The 13,952-nt window shown below is 44.7% G+C and overlaps 1 protein-coding gene across 3 annotated transcripts in view; it reads left to right on the top strand.

Annotated features, from left to right (window-relative positions):
- KAT6B (lysine acetyltransferase 6B) overlaps nucleotides 1-13,952 on the top strand; it is a 491,853-nt gene that overhangs the window by 451,434 nt on the left and 26,467 nt on the right. For all 3 annotated transcript variants that reach the window (XM_078642736.1, XM_078642737.1, XM_078642735.1), the window contains exons 13-15: nucleotides 3,608-3,839; nucleotides 7,491-7,704; nucleotides 8,817-9,182. In XM_078642736.1, coding sequence (XP_078498862.1) covers nucleotides 3,608-3,839; nucleotides 7,491-7,704; nucleotides 8,817-9,182 — 812 coding nt within the window. The remainder of the gene's footprint in view (nucleotides 1-3,607; nucleotides 3,840-7,490; nucleotides 7,705-8,816; nucleotides 9,183-13,952) is intronic.

Here is a 13,952-nt window from a genome sequence, read left to right as displayed (position 1 = left end):
GACCTTCTTTTGGGCCAGTTGCCCTTGCTGTAGGGTGTTTTATGGCCATTTGAGTCCTCCTTGCTGGGACTGTGGCGTTGTTGGCTGTTGGACGGCCCCTTTGTAGACTGTGTGTTTTTGCTGAAGTGGTCTGCACAGACTTGGCCCTGAGATTAGGCCTTCTGTTTTTCTCTTAGGCTGCTTGGTAAGCCTTCCTCTGTTTTTTTTCCCCGTGGCTCTTAAGTTTTTTCCTCTGCTGAGGAAGTTCCTTCCAAAGAGGGTTCCCATGCCTTGGGACTTAACTTACCCTATGTGGGGTAGTGGTAGCTGTTATATAGCTTGCGTTCTGCTAGGGAGTTCTTGTCGCCTTCGGGCCTCTGCTCTCCATGGCGTTATGTATTTTGCTGATGCTTCTTTAGGTTGTGTGCGTGGACCCCTCGTAGTAGTGGGTCTGGGCTTTTCCTCGTCTTCATGCTCCTATCCTTGAGGCTGGGATGGTTCTGTTACTCCCTTTGTCAGGCGTAGCTCTGTCTGGTCTGTTGCCTTCCGTCTATAGTGGGCTCTCCTTTTCCATTGTTTCCTTGGGCCCTCTAGGCTTTCTTCTTCCTCTTCCTTGTCCTGGCATTGGATGGAAGCTTTGTTGCCTTGTAGAGGCGTGGGGTGCTTTGGCCTCCCTGAACTTGCTCTTGGTTCCTCTGTGGAGGGGAACGGGCTTCTTCTAACTTATTTATTCTTCCCACATCCCTCTTGGGGTCGGGGGTGTGCTGCTTGTGGGGTTCCCCTTGCCTGGGGAGGGGGCTCCTCGCCTTGTCCATGGGGCTAGTTCCCTGTGAGCCTCTCTGTTAGGTCCAGGCTGGTGGGGCTCTCCTTCCCAGTGGGTATGGCTAGGGTATCTATTCTACGTTCAGGAATCTGCGGCTAGTAGTCTCTATCAGATGTACGAGTTACTTAGCTTCGGTAACGATGTATCTGGTAGAGACGGTTCCAGCCGCAGATTCCTTCACGGGCTGCCCTTCCTCCCTGTTCTGAGAGGACCCCTTGGCTTGCCCTTCTGCACTCGCCTGCCGGTGGATGGCTTTGATTGTGTGCATTCTTTCGCTCTTTTGACACGACGTCTTGCTTTTTGTTCCCTTCTCTTCCTGGCACTCTAGCGGTTGGATCGATTTGGTACTCCTGTGCTCCTCTGTTCTGCTTGCTCCTGGATTGCGTCTGGCCTTCCCTTGTTCCTCCTTTCCCTCCCTCTTGTGTCTGAAGGTCCTGGCCCTTATGCTACCCTCTGGGGTTGGGTCATTTGGCCGTGCCCTGCCCTGGCTCCCTTGGGGGGTTGTTGCACTCTGTGCTGGGGTTGCCTTGGAGGTCTGTCGTTCCCGGTTTGTCTTGGAACTGGCTCCCCTTCCTGGGTCTTGGTTGGGGTTGTAGTCCTGCTACATGTTGTCATGACATTTTGCATATTTTCCTTGTCTTCAAGGGGGTACTGTTTCCATAACTGGCAGGGTGGCTGGTCAGGGCTGTGCTCTTTCTTCTTTCCCTGCTTTTGGGTATTGCAGTGTTGGCACTGCTCCTTATGGTGTTCTTCGTCACCGTTCCTTTTTCTTTTCCATTTTTCTGCTGTTTCGCACACTGTTCCCATGCTTCCACAGTTTCTCTGCTGGCTCTGCGTTGTGGCGCGGAAAAGTTCTGCGGAGAAACGGACGTTGGCGCGCCAGAGTGGGACTTATGTGACCTCGCTGATGTCACGTACGCCGAGGCCTGGGCGGAGTCGCGTGATGCCGTTCCACCGGTGCGCAAGGATGCTGTGGCAAGGAGTTTTCCAGATCCAGTCTCACACCTGGGGATAATTCTACGTTAAGGAATCTGCAGCTAGAATTGTCTCTACCAGATACATCGTTACCAAAGGTAAGTAATTCGTACTTTACCTCCTTCCACACCCACCAAGGAGGAGGAGGCGCTACACAGGCTGGATCCAAAAAGGGCAGTACGTTTTCATATCGAGCGCCCGAGGGTTTCTTTTTGATGACCAACTCTTCTTGGGATACAAAACACAGGAGGGTGGGAAAGACTGTCCAAAATAGAACACTTATAAAGTGGATCATCTTATGTATTATGATGTGTTGTGCCATAGCACATAAAGAACCACCGGAGGGCGTAAGGGCTTATTACACCATCGCTTAGCCGCCTACCACTGTATTAGCAAGGGGAGCTCAAGCCGCTGTAATCTGAAGAGGAGCAGCAGCATGTGCATCGCTTTGTGCATTTGCTAAACACTACCGCTTAGACTCTGTAGTACATCGAGACTGCCATTTTGCCCATCTTGTCCTCCAGGACTGACTTGTCTGACCATCTCTTCAGGTCCCTCCTCGAGGTGGTGTGCTCCTTGTAATCCTTTTAAAAGGTGATCTAGTATCCATCAGAAGACAGTTACTTTGGTAATCTTCCTTCTAGTGGATACTCCTCGTACCTGCAGATTCTGTCCTATTCTCAGGCTTGACGAACAGTTATGTTAATAAAGTTAAAAATGGTTGCACTGCAGCTCTACAGAATTGATGTAGTCCCCGTTCTTCTGGCTCGTTAGCACAGAAAAAAATAGATGGGGATACGGATGTCATTGATCCGGATTTGGGGGTGGGAGGGGAGGCGTGGGGAGAGCCTAGAGCTCCAGTGACTTCATTGTTTTTGGCATTGGTGTGTAGCCAGTGCCCCCTACTGCGTGGAAGAGCTATGGGAAAAGTTTCCAAACCAGGTCCATGTGTCTTGAATAGTGAAAAAGTGAGGAATCTGCATATATATGACGTATCCACTAGAAAGAAAATTACCAAAAGTAACACACACACTCATACTTAGAGCAGCGCAATAACACAGTACATCAGTTCCTGTATTTTCTATTCATTGGACCGAGAGAGTACCCAGAAGTGCATCACAGCTTAACTTTTACACCTACTACCGGCGCACTAACAGTTTTCCTTTATTTCATGAGTGTTCATATTTCAAATGCAATGAGGCTTGTTAACTATCACCTTTTGAGCAGTTTTAGTTGCTGCATGTTATTGGAGTGATTGTCAGCACTGTAGCTTTAATACAAGACTGGCTTTGGGTACGCTGCATTTGTTCAATTTCATTTCCAATAGGTGATTAAATACCCACCTCCTAAGTAATACCTTTGCTGCATACTGCAAGCCCCCTTGTCTTACGATATGCGCTGCCTTATTCTCTCCTCTCCCTTAACATGCTACCTGCAGCCATTCTAATTTGATCCAAAAGTACATAAAGACCATAAAGCTATCTGTATTAATACCTACTCTTGTGTCGAGGTGCACAATTTGCGTGCCATCTTGGCAAGCTAGTGCTCTAAACATTCTGCAATTAAAATACATGTAGTCTTCTTTTCATGGGCTTAAATGGACCTAATTAGAAGTAGATTTGACCGAATGTCGTTAGATTATACCAGTCCAGTGTAAATCTGCTAATGAAAGTGCAGCACCACTAATGATCCTTCTTCCAAAATATCATCTCTTTAACGCTGGCATTGCACTGCTTGTTCTAGGTGTCTGATTCTTATTAAATTATACATGCATGCCTGTTATTTTGTTCATTTAGTATGCTCATTGAGATGTTTTTCTTTCTTTACCAGGCTATTTGCTTTCCCGAAGAGAGGGCCAGGCTGGATCACCTGAGAAGCCTCTCTCTGACCTGGGCCGCCTTTCTTACTTGGCGTATTGGAAAAGTGTTGTGTTGGAATACCTTTCCTATCACCGAGAAAAGCAACTAAGTATTAAAGGCTTAAGCCGAGCAACAGGGATGTGTCCTCACGACATTGCCACAACCCTGCAGCAGCTAGCCATGATCAGCAAGCGAATGGACCGGTTAGTAATAATTCTAATACATCTGTTTTTTCATGGATTTATTTTTCTACATTGTACCTGTGGCTTCTCTTATTCTAATCGAAGTGAAAAAAGTAGTTAAGGTCCTCTTCCAAGATATACATACTGCATGCTTACTTTCTAGCTCCATGAATCACTCTCGGTGGTTGCATGAGCCCAATGAACTTGTTGGGGATAAGCATGCCATTGAACTCCTACAAAACTTTCAATGTAACTCTGCGTCATTCAGTTGATTTTCTGTTGCTAGTTGGGTCTCCGCTTTTTAGGGCTCGCCTAGGCAACACTTGCGCTGTGCTGTCTCTTCGAGACATGTGTGCAGAACATGAGCATTAAGCTCTGCCCATTGCCCGCCCATGTGTTTTATTGGCTCCGTTGACTGTCTTTTGGTAATGGTGTCTTCTCATTGGTTCATTTGTTTAGTAGTTGCTCCTTATTACCGCTTTTGCTCCTATTGTAATCTCCTAGAACGACTGCCTCTGTCACATGTCTGGTTATTCAGTATGTTTCATTTACAGTTTTTGGGCACTATTTTTTCATAAATGTATTTCTTCTACCTGCTGTTGCAGGCACGACAGGCTCTCCCCAACCCGCTGTGTTTTCCTGACAGTGCAACGCCCGATCACGCACACTGCGCTTTATCTTTGAAAGATGCTCCCTCCCCCTCTCTCCTCTCCCCACTTCACGGCCGGCCGTAGCGCTTTATAGTTGGTAATATTTTTACATTACTTGTTTTCTCTTTAAGCGCCTTTCTTTAGTTTTAAACAGCACAGCACTTCTGCACTCGCTTTTCTGCTTCAAGGCCGGCCACTGCGCTTGATACTTTTAAATTACTTTCCTTGGTCGCATGTGGCACTCATGCAGTGCGTGCCTCCCCCTCACCACTCCCACAACACTGGTCACGGGCCACCACCACTGCTGTTTTGCTCGTTTATTTCATTACTTTAATGCATATACAAGGCCCGTGACCTAAAAGTCAAACATACTCTGAACGTTACTGTGCTATTGGTAGACACCTAAAAAGATAATTACTATAACGGGATCTAGACCGTAGCTGAAACGGTGAGCAGGGTGACATGTTTGTCCTTTCACTTTCTGTATGGAGCAAATTCTTGAGTCCACTGTCACTTTCTCCTACATGTTTAGGCGTGCCCCGTGGATTGCGTAGTACCTACACACATGACTGACAGTACGTCGCACAGCGCTTAATGTAGTAATGGCTGTCTAATTGGATTACAGAGACGCCACCTTCCTTGTGGCCTCATGAAATAGGACTGCAGGCTCCAGCATCCCAAGTAAAAATCTGTCCAAGGGGAACTGCTCATGCACATGTGCACCTGTCAAACTCGAGAACTGTCTTCCTTTAGGGAGCGCGGAGTAGAAGCACTGACCCCACTTTCTATTTTTCTTCGTTAATTGGATAACTGATATTTTTCCTTTCCAGAATGTAATGAGTTATGAGGGTCTCGTAAGTCCTACACGCCTGGAAACTCAGCAGATTCCAGTCTATTTAAGATGCAGCAAAATTCTTTCTTCATGGTCTGCCTAAGCGTAGTATGTTTTACTTCCTTTAGTAAACAGGGGCCTGTGTGTTACCCTGAAGTGTTTTTCCATCTGCTTTGGTCTATTAACAAAAAAGCAGTAAAAGAAGCATACTCTTCCCTACACATTGCACTGATCATGTGTCTTGTGACACCAGCTTAGAAGTCCTAGCTCCTCTCCTGTCTATGACGGAGATCAACTTTTTAGTGGTGGAGATCTCCGCTCACGTAGCTAAAAGATTTTGTTGGAGGAACAAGGCGCATGGTTAGATAATGGGTAATTAGTAATAACAAGCATTTGGAATACAATTTTTTTAAGCAATCGCTGCACCTGTGCTTATTGCTTAAAAAATAAATCGAAATGAGCACATTTACAATGCTATAGCTCTTGCATTACTGAAAGTTTGAGATATTGGCATCATATTATTAGCAGCGCTAATAGCTCAAACTTTCAGTAAAGTAAAAACCTATTGCATTGCAAATGCTTGTTAATCTTTGTTTTTCTATTCGTACATACTGCAGCTCCACTCCGTTGTGACTGGCCTTGTTCTGGTGGCCAACATTTAACCTAAGCCCACTAGAAGCATTTCTTCTCCTGTCTTACTGTTTTGAATATGGTGGTGACCTTTGATACTGCCTGCCACCACTCAGTGGCAACACTCGCCCCCCTAGGAATTGCTGACCCCTCATTAAATTGGTTTAACAGGTATCTAGTTGCTCTTTCTTTGTACATTTGGGCCCCTTGCTATCTTCATCCCCTTCAGTAGGCATCTTGCATGCCCGTAGATAATTTATATATCTTTGTGCTTTGCATTAATTGTTGGTGCACCTCGGGCCACTCATTGCGAATACATGCTGTATCGATTTGTCTATTGCATTATTACAGACTGATGTTTGTCGTAATGTGTCTTGTAGTAATGCTATTGGTACTTTTATGCACATAACTCATTAGCATGACACCATGTTTTTTTTTTAAGTTAGGGTGCCCCTTTTAATCCGTTCTTTTCGTTGATCACTTGTGTATGCTTCCCATAACATGTCCCCTCAAGTGCTTTAAAGTTTACCAAGCATCTGTTAAGGCAGCTCAAAGAGCCTGAGACTGGGTGGGGGCAGCAAGAGACTTTTAACTTGGTGCAGTTTTATTTTTACTATTTTATGAACAGTTGGTGAAACCCAAGTGTCGCCCAATTTTGGAAGCCTCGTCTCAACGACTGGAAAGTGCAAAGGCCTACTTGCCACAGTGGTGCAAGGTGTCTTTCAAAAAAGTCATCAATGAGCGACAAGGAGTAGCACTTATAAGTTGGGGACATGCCAGGGATGTTAATAGAGACTGTGCCCACCAATTCTAACTGCAAAAACCTCTTGTTTATGAGAAGTGACCTGAAGGTCCCATGTTTATCTACTGGTTGTGCTCGTCTGTCAGTCAACTTTTGGGACTGAGAAAACTAATAATGTAAAATAGGACTCTACTCAATATTATTTACCAGGCGATTAAACAGCAACAGTTCTATAGCAAGCGCCAAAAAAAGCAGACTATTTATATAACGGTTGGCAAGCCTGTGGGACAAATATTACCTTTAAGTTGGGGTGGTGATAGAGAATCCGTTGCAGAACCCAGTAAGACCCGTGACGGACTTGGGGTAGTAACAGCAGCATTAACAGAGAAGATTGTGCTGGAAAAAGAGAATGTATGGATACACGTTGAATAAAATGGGTTTAACGTTACTTCTCAGCCATTTTTGCTTCTTGTCTTTGGCTCAATAACCTACTCTATTTTTACTTTGTGCTTTTATATTGGTGCGAAAAAGGTCCTAGAAGGTGTCTAAGTGCATACAAAATTTTGAAGTAATCGTTTAAGAGCTGTCATTTGCCTTGCCTAAGTTTGTGTTCAACATGTAAAACAAAAAAAATTGTTGAATGCCTTCTAACAATGTAGAGGCTTTACAGTAATACATTCATTTTGACAAAGCATTAACTCCTCCTCTTAAAGCCCCTGGTTTTCAAGGCATGAAATTACACTGACTATATTGTGCATTTTTCCTAGATAGTGCTTCCCAATTTCAGTCCACCATGACGTTTTATTCCTTGCTTACAGGTTTGTAATCATCAGGCGGGAGAAATTGATAAATAGCCACATAGAGAAGCTAAAGGCAAGGCCTCGAAGGAATGAAGTGGACCCAGAGTGCTTGAGGTGGACCCCCATTGTAGTCTCCAATGGTGCGGTCTCAGAAGAGGAAGACGAAGATGACGAAGAGGAAGAGGATGGGGAGGACGACGAGGATGAGGAGGACCGAGAAACTGAGAAAGAGGTAAAGAAGGGGAAGAAAATACCCTTTAGAGCTCATTAACCATTTCCCAGGCCTCATACCCCCACTTACATATTCTTTGGAGCTCACTGAGGCACTTGCCAAACACACGGCACATTGTAAAACTAGGTAGTCTTTAGTTTAAGTTCCCATAGTAGTCTTAAGTCCTTAGCCGTAGTGTCACTTTACCATCATTCCTTTGTGCAGTCTTTAAAGTGTAAGATTATACATTTCTAATTCCGGGCAATGCTTTGAAACGTTGATATCGATATCCGAGGTCGGCCCCAAGTCATATATATACAGTTCTTAATTATTCCAGGCCATTACTTATTTGTGTTTTATATAACACTTACAACTGTATGTTGCCTTTAAGCGTAGTCATTTACAGTTGTTTCTGTTTGCCAGTCTAACGGTACTGTGCCTTGGAAAGAATAGAGGGCTGTTTTGAACTTGTCTGGAAGACTCAGAGGCTCATTTTCTCATTCCGAAGCGTTTCCCCATTGGTTTTACTAGAACATCAGGACCTGCATAGTCGTCACGAGCAACTGCGTAACCCGATCAGCCATGTTTTTTGTGACTGATAACTGCCACACCATCTGCTTTGTTTTTTCTTCTCTACATCTTTTTGTTTGCTGTGGCTAAAAATGTGGAGATTGGCATTTTAAGGTTGTTAGTCACAAACATGTCATTAAAAGAGGCCCATACGTGTTCCAAGCTGTATTCCCAATGCCATTTGCAAAGCTGCCAATGCCATTCTTCGAAGCACCCCATCTTCATGTGGGTGGGTGTTACAATGCGCTCCTGCAGGAGTCTTGTGTAATTGGATCGCCCCATAATTGCAGTGATCATTGATTCTTTGAGAGCATGAACGTGCTTCATCTTTGCCGTGTTGGAGGCAATGTCATGTTAGTACAAGGAATTGAAATCAATTTGTTGCTTTGTTAATGGGGCTAAATATCCCATGAAATGCAATCTGCTCCGGCTGATTAACCCAAAGGTTGAGCAGGAGTTTGAGCTTCCGTGTCTCTCATTTAATCTGCTTGTTAATGAAGATATAATGCCTGGAAATCCCTGTCCTCAAACATCCCCTCTGACTGGCTTCTTTTACCCTCCAGGCCGAGCAACTTCTTGAACAGACGAGCGGCTCGGAAAAGGAAGAGGAGCCAGAAAAACAGGCCTCCTACCAGACGAAAGCCCGCCAGTCCCCCGCCAAAGTGATCTCTGTGAGCAAATGTCTGCCGCCTCCAGAGAGCGGCGGCGCGGGAGGAGAGCGGGAGCCGCCCGCAGAGTCGGCCAAGGAGAGCAGCGAAGAGGAGGAGGAGGAAGAGGACGACGAGGAAGAAGGGGAGGAGGCCGCGGCGGAGGACGAGGGCGGCGAAGACGACGAAGACGATGACGAGACTGCAGCTGCCACCGCAGACAGCCTTCAGAGCAACGCCTCCCGGCTGACGAAACCGCAGTCCCTCGCTGTGAAGCGAAAGGTACAGTATGTTGTATGCTGGGCTGCGGCTCCCTATCCGCTGCCCTTTCCTTTCCCTCTCTTTATACACACGAATTTCTGATATCTGCTTTTTTTATTATTTCTTTAGTGTATGCCCACCGTTGGTTCTTTTTGCTTAGGAGATGTACTCGAGCACTCTTTACCGGGCTTTAGACCCCCCCCCCCCCTCCCCGGCACCTCATTTGTCGTTTGATGACATGCTGCCCTCTGGTGCCCGCCCTGTAGATTGCAACAATGTTCAAGGGAAATGACAGACAACACTGAACTTCCCTCCTTGGTGAAATGCATGCTTCCCAGTTTTGTTAAAATCCAGTGTAAAAAGCTGCACTCTCATTGAATAATCTGCGCCCTTGCCATCTCCTTCCGGGGGCCGATTATGTTGCCTCTGTTATAGGGATTGACCGTATTTTTTATTTTGAGTTTTTCTTGTGTCCCACACGGTCATATGCAAATCCTATTCCTGCATACTAGAACCAAAAGCAGCGTCATTAGTCCTCCAGATTTTGTGACCATAGCCCTGCTTATCAAAACAGTATACCCTACTAGTTCCACGACAAAACAAAAGCCTCGCACATACAAGTTCAATATGCAAAAGTCACAGATCAAGACCACAGGGCGCACTCTACCCTCCCTGCTGCAACCACATGCTCTACTTAGTATCCATTTCTGTTTTTGTGCTTAGGCTGTGAGACACACTATAAAGCCAATGTTTGTGGTTGCCACTATCAACAACTGATGTGCTTATTGGCTTTTCTGTTGTCACTCTAGAGACTGATTGTTGTGGGCTAGTTAATGAAAACAGAGGGTAGAGGGGATTGGTCCCGTTTCAATCAGATTAGGATGCAAGTTGTGTCTCGTTTCCTTTATCCTGTAAACTAGGCTAATCGGTCATCATTAAATGCTGTGTAGAAATGGCACACCTTTATACTTAGAGAGGATTGGTATTGCTTCTTTCCATCTTATTAAAGATGGAAATGAAATTTGATGTTTCGAATTCAAACATTGTGCATACTGGTTGGCAAAGTTCTAAGTAGCATTCAGGTTCTTTTTTTTTTTAATTATATATTTTTAACTCTGGACCAATGCCACGAAGCAGCCAACCAGATGGAAATAATTCTTGACTCCACCCAAAATCGTAGACCAGCCTAAACTTTTAGGACATACCCAATCTGAAAGGAAACACAGCAGCCCCTTACTGTTTCAACCTTACTGGGCCTCATAAGTGAGGTGCATCTCTAGTGCCCACGGCACAACAAGAGCTCCTTTCTGCCCATTAACTTGTCACTTAGTCACTCAGTAAGAACAACAAAACTATGTATTTTATACTACAATTATCACAAGCTCAAAAACGTCTTTGTTAGCATTTATCTCCATTATTGTACACTCAAAGTGCTATTATAGACACGGACCAGACCTATCGTGGCCCAACTAAAAATGGTCCGTCCTGCTTGAGCGGCTCTGCTAGGCAAGTCATGTTCCCCAACATATCTGAGGAGTTGCAGGCCATGAAGAGTGCATTTTCTTGCCCAAGTTTCACACGAGTCTCATGAACTAAAAACGAACATGAACTGTGGCGCTGACAGTGCCCAAAGGTGAAAATACCATGCTAATGTTCTAGATTTTTAAGTCTAGTAACCAGTTTCTGTAGAAAGGTTTTCTGACATGGACTATGGCACTATGAAATGAGAGCAGCTTCAGCCTGGGGGTTGTACGAATGTCAAGTCCCAGGCCGTTTTTGCCTAGCTTCTTTAGAGTCTTATGGCAGAGGTTATGAAGCTAGCCATCACGCAGAATCCAAGGTTTCTAAGACAGGTGTCCATCTTCTGTTGTATTATTTGCATAAGCCAGCCCCATCATCACCTAAGTTTGCTGCAGTTGCCATCCTTTGGCTAAAAAGGTGGCAGGCACACCAAAGGACACTGTCTGTTAACTGAGACCTGTTCTTTATAATGACCTGTGAATGGCAACAAGAATAGGCGTGATAGCTGTGGATGGGTGGATGGGTGGGTGATTGATTGCTTGCCTTGAGTGTCTTATGTCTGTAGGGGTACATTTGAGAGTGAAATAGCATTACAGTAACTACTAATTGTTTAATTTAGGCCTGAGCACACAAGCTTTTCAAGTACCACCTTCTCTCGCATTGGATCGTTCATAAATTAACATACTGCATTAATCCCTGTCACCAGGCTGATAATCCTCAGTAGTTTAAAATGCCAATAAGCATTGTGAAAATGGACATGGGCCTAAGAATGGTGTTTAGTAGCACATTCACCTCATTGAAAAGCACCCAAATGTAAGCCAATTGGTGACTGTAGCAGCACTTCCACCTAGAGGCACCATAGCTCACACATCCTACTGCATGTAAGTGTGAGGGTGTCCCTGGGCAGAGCTCTATTGCATGTACCACAGAAAATTCAGGATTTTGCCATTTAACCTTCCCCGTATGACCTCCAAAGCTCATCTTCAGCCTCATAACTTTTTAGCTGTTTGTGTTTTTTCTTTTGGGCCAGGATAAATTTCAGTGAGCGTAACCTTCTCCTTAGAAATAGTAAAAAACGTTCATGCCTGTCATTCTGTGTTTTAATAAACAAAAATGCTCAACTGATGCTCTGCACTCAGGTGCATTTTACTGACTTTAAAAGCAAACTTCAACCTGTGAATCTGAACATTTTAAAGAGACTGGCACCTAGCTTGATCTCTTCTCTATTGCAGGAGGTACCTCTCCACCACCCCCCTTCTCGGGTAAAGGTTCTGTGAGGAAAATGGCCCTCTGGGGTCTTTCACAAAAAAGCAGAGAAAAGAAAGCACCTGAAGGCACCTGAAATTCTCACTAAAGGGGTTCCTCTCAAATCTATTTGTGTGTCAAAGAGCAACTTACCTTTCTTGGTCCAGCCTCTGGCCAATCTGAGCCTGAAAAAATGGCAGGAGAAATTGCCGTGATGAATGTTCCGTCTCCTTTCCTGCATAAGCTAGAGCCATCAGCAACGTTAACAGTGAAGGCCAAGTAATCTGCTCCTCGGCTCTTAACTTCAAACAGCTCTTCGTCGTAGTCATCTTCTCATTAATGGGCACCTCTTCATTTTTGAAGGTCATCTTTTTGCCACTGTTCCTTATCACGTTAAGTGTCTTCTCGCCATTCATGGGTGGGAGTTTTTTTAGGGATGTTTCTATTCTGCCATCAATGAAAGTACCATTGATATTCATGCATCAACCCTGTCCTATAAAATCTGAATGTCCGCCCCACCCCAAATGCATATTTTGGAAACAGATGAGCAAGATGATATTCATGAGATTGTTTTGGATGAGGAGTATTTTCAGATTGTGTACAGCCAGACAGTTGAAATTTCAGTATGGCCTGGGTTATGATCAGAATGAACCACAACATCGTTATGAAGACCTCTATGAAAACTCTGGGTTTCGCAATAGAGATAAGCTTAGCTGTTAAAATGTCTACATCAGACCTCTGTGGTCCTTATTAACCGCATTTGGCTCAAATGTATCTAATTTTCTTTAAGCCATTTCAGCAATTGGAGAGTATTTGCATAAAACTAACAACCTGCTTGCAATTTATTGGCAGCCTTCTCCACCGGTCAGCCATTCTCCACTTCCCCTTCAGCTGGTGCTTCTTCCACAAGCTCTAGAGGATATGGACTACCAAAGCACAGAGAAGAGTGAAGATGGATTTTGGAACACAGAGGATGGACCAGAAAATGAAGACATTTACCCTGATGCTTATGATGACTGCAACATTCAGGATCACAATGACCAAGGCAGTTCAATCATTCCAGATAGTATCAAACATCCCCATGTCTCTTAGATTCCGCACTGGACAATATTTCCAGTTATGTTGCTGTGCTCAGAAAAGCTTTGAAGAAATATGGCCTTCCTGTGACAATGATGTAGTGACAATGTTTACTGTGATTTTATGGAGAGACCCATAAAGTCTATCCTCATTTTGTATCACACATGGCAGGAAGGACTTAATCTGATAAACATCAGCCACAGTACTGGCTGTAATGCTGCATCTTTTGAAAAAACGTGCTCCAGACTTTGCACCATCCTGTCTCACGGTTTATGCAAGCCTGGGTTCCGACATCGCTGATCTGTACAATGCCGAAGACGCAATCCTGTCACTCACTCATAATTCTACCTACACATGATCGAGATGGAAGGCATATTGAGCCTCTGGTAAAAAAGAATGAGTTCTATGGCAGCAATGTCTCTTAAAACTGCAAATGCTCTGGGCTTTCTATGCCTTTATATAAGACATATGTCCAGTGTCATCATCCCATACCTGAAACTCCCACCAAAAGTGACTGAGTCAGCGGAGGCCATCATGTAGCAGGTAGCTAACATATCCTCTGTTGTGATCGATGTAGCAATGGCTATTTCTAATGTGGACGTTTGCCAGACAGCAGGTAGAGCGGTCTTTCGGAAACCAGGATGGTTCCAATGTACTTACTTTTAACCTTGAAGTACAAGGAAAAGTCCTTGATATGCCTTTTGACAACCAAGCACTGTTCAAATATGTGGATGAGTTTTTTCGAGACATAAAACGGACCCTCCTTTGGCCTGTTCTTGTGGAGTGCTACAGTTTTGAAAGTTTTCTGGATTCAATGGCTCCAGAAGATTATGGAACTTCAGGTGCGGTTCCTCTTGGAACAGAGCCCAGCACAGTCAGTGCTGCCAATCCTACAGCGGCCAAGGGTATTACAGAAACCAAACCAGAGACCGACCTGGAAGAAGTCTT

Source organism: Lissotriton helveticus, chromosome 5_1, assembly GCF_964261635.1.
Source record: "Lissotriton helveticus chromosome 5_1, aLisHel1.1, whole genome shotgun sequence".
Lineage (NCBI taxonomy): Eukaryota > Metazoa > Chordata > Amphibia > Caudata > Salamandridae > Lissotriton > Lissotriton helveticus.
The sequence above is the reverse complement of the archived record's forward strand: the minus strand, read 5'-3'. Positions and strand labels throughout refer to the sequence as shown.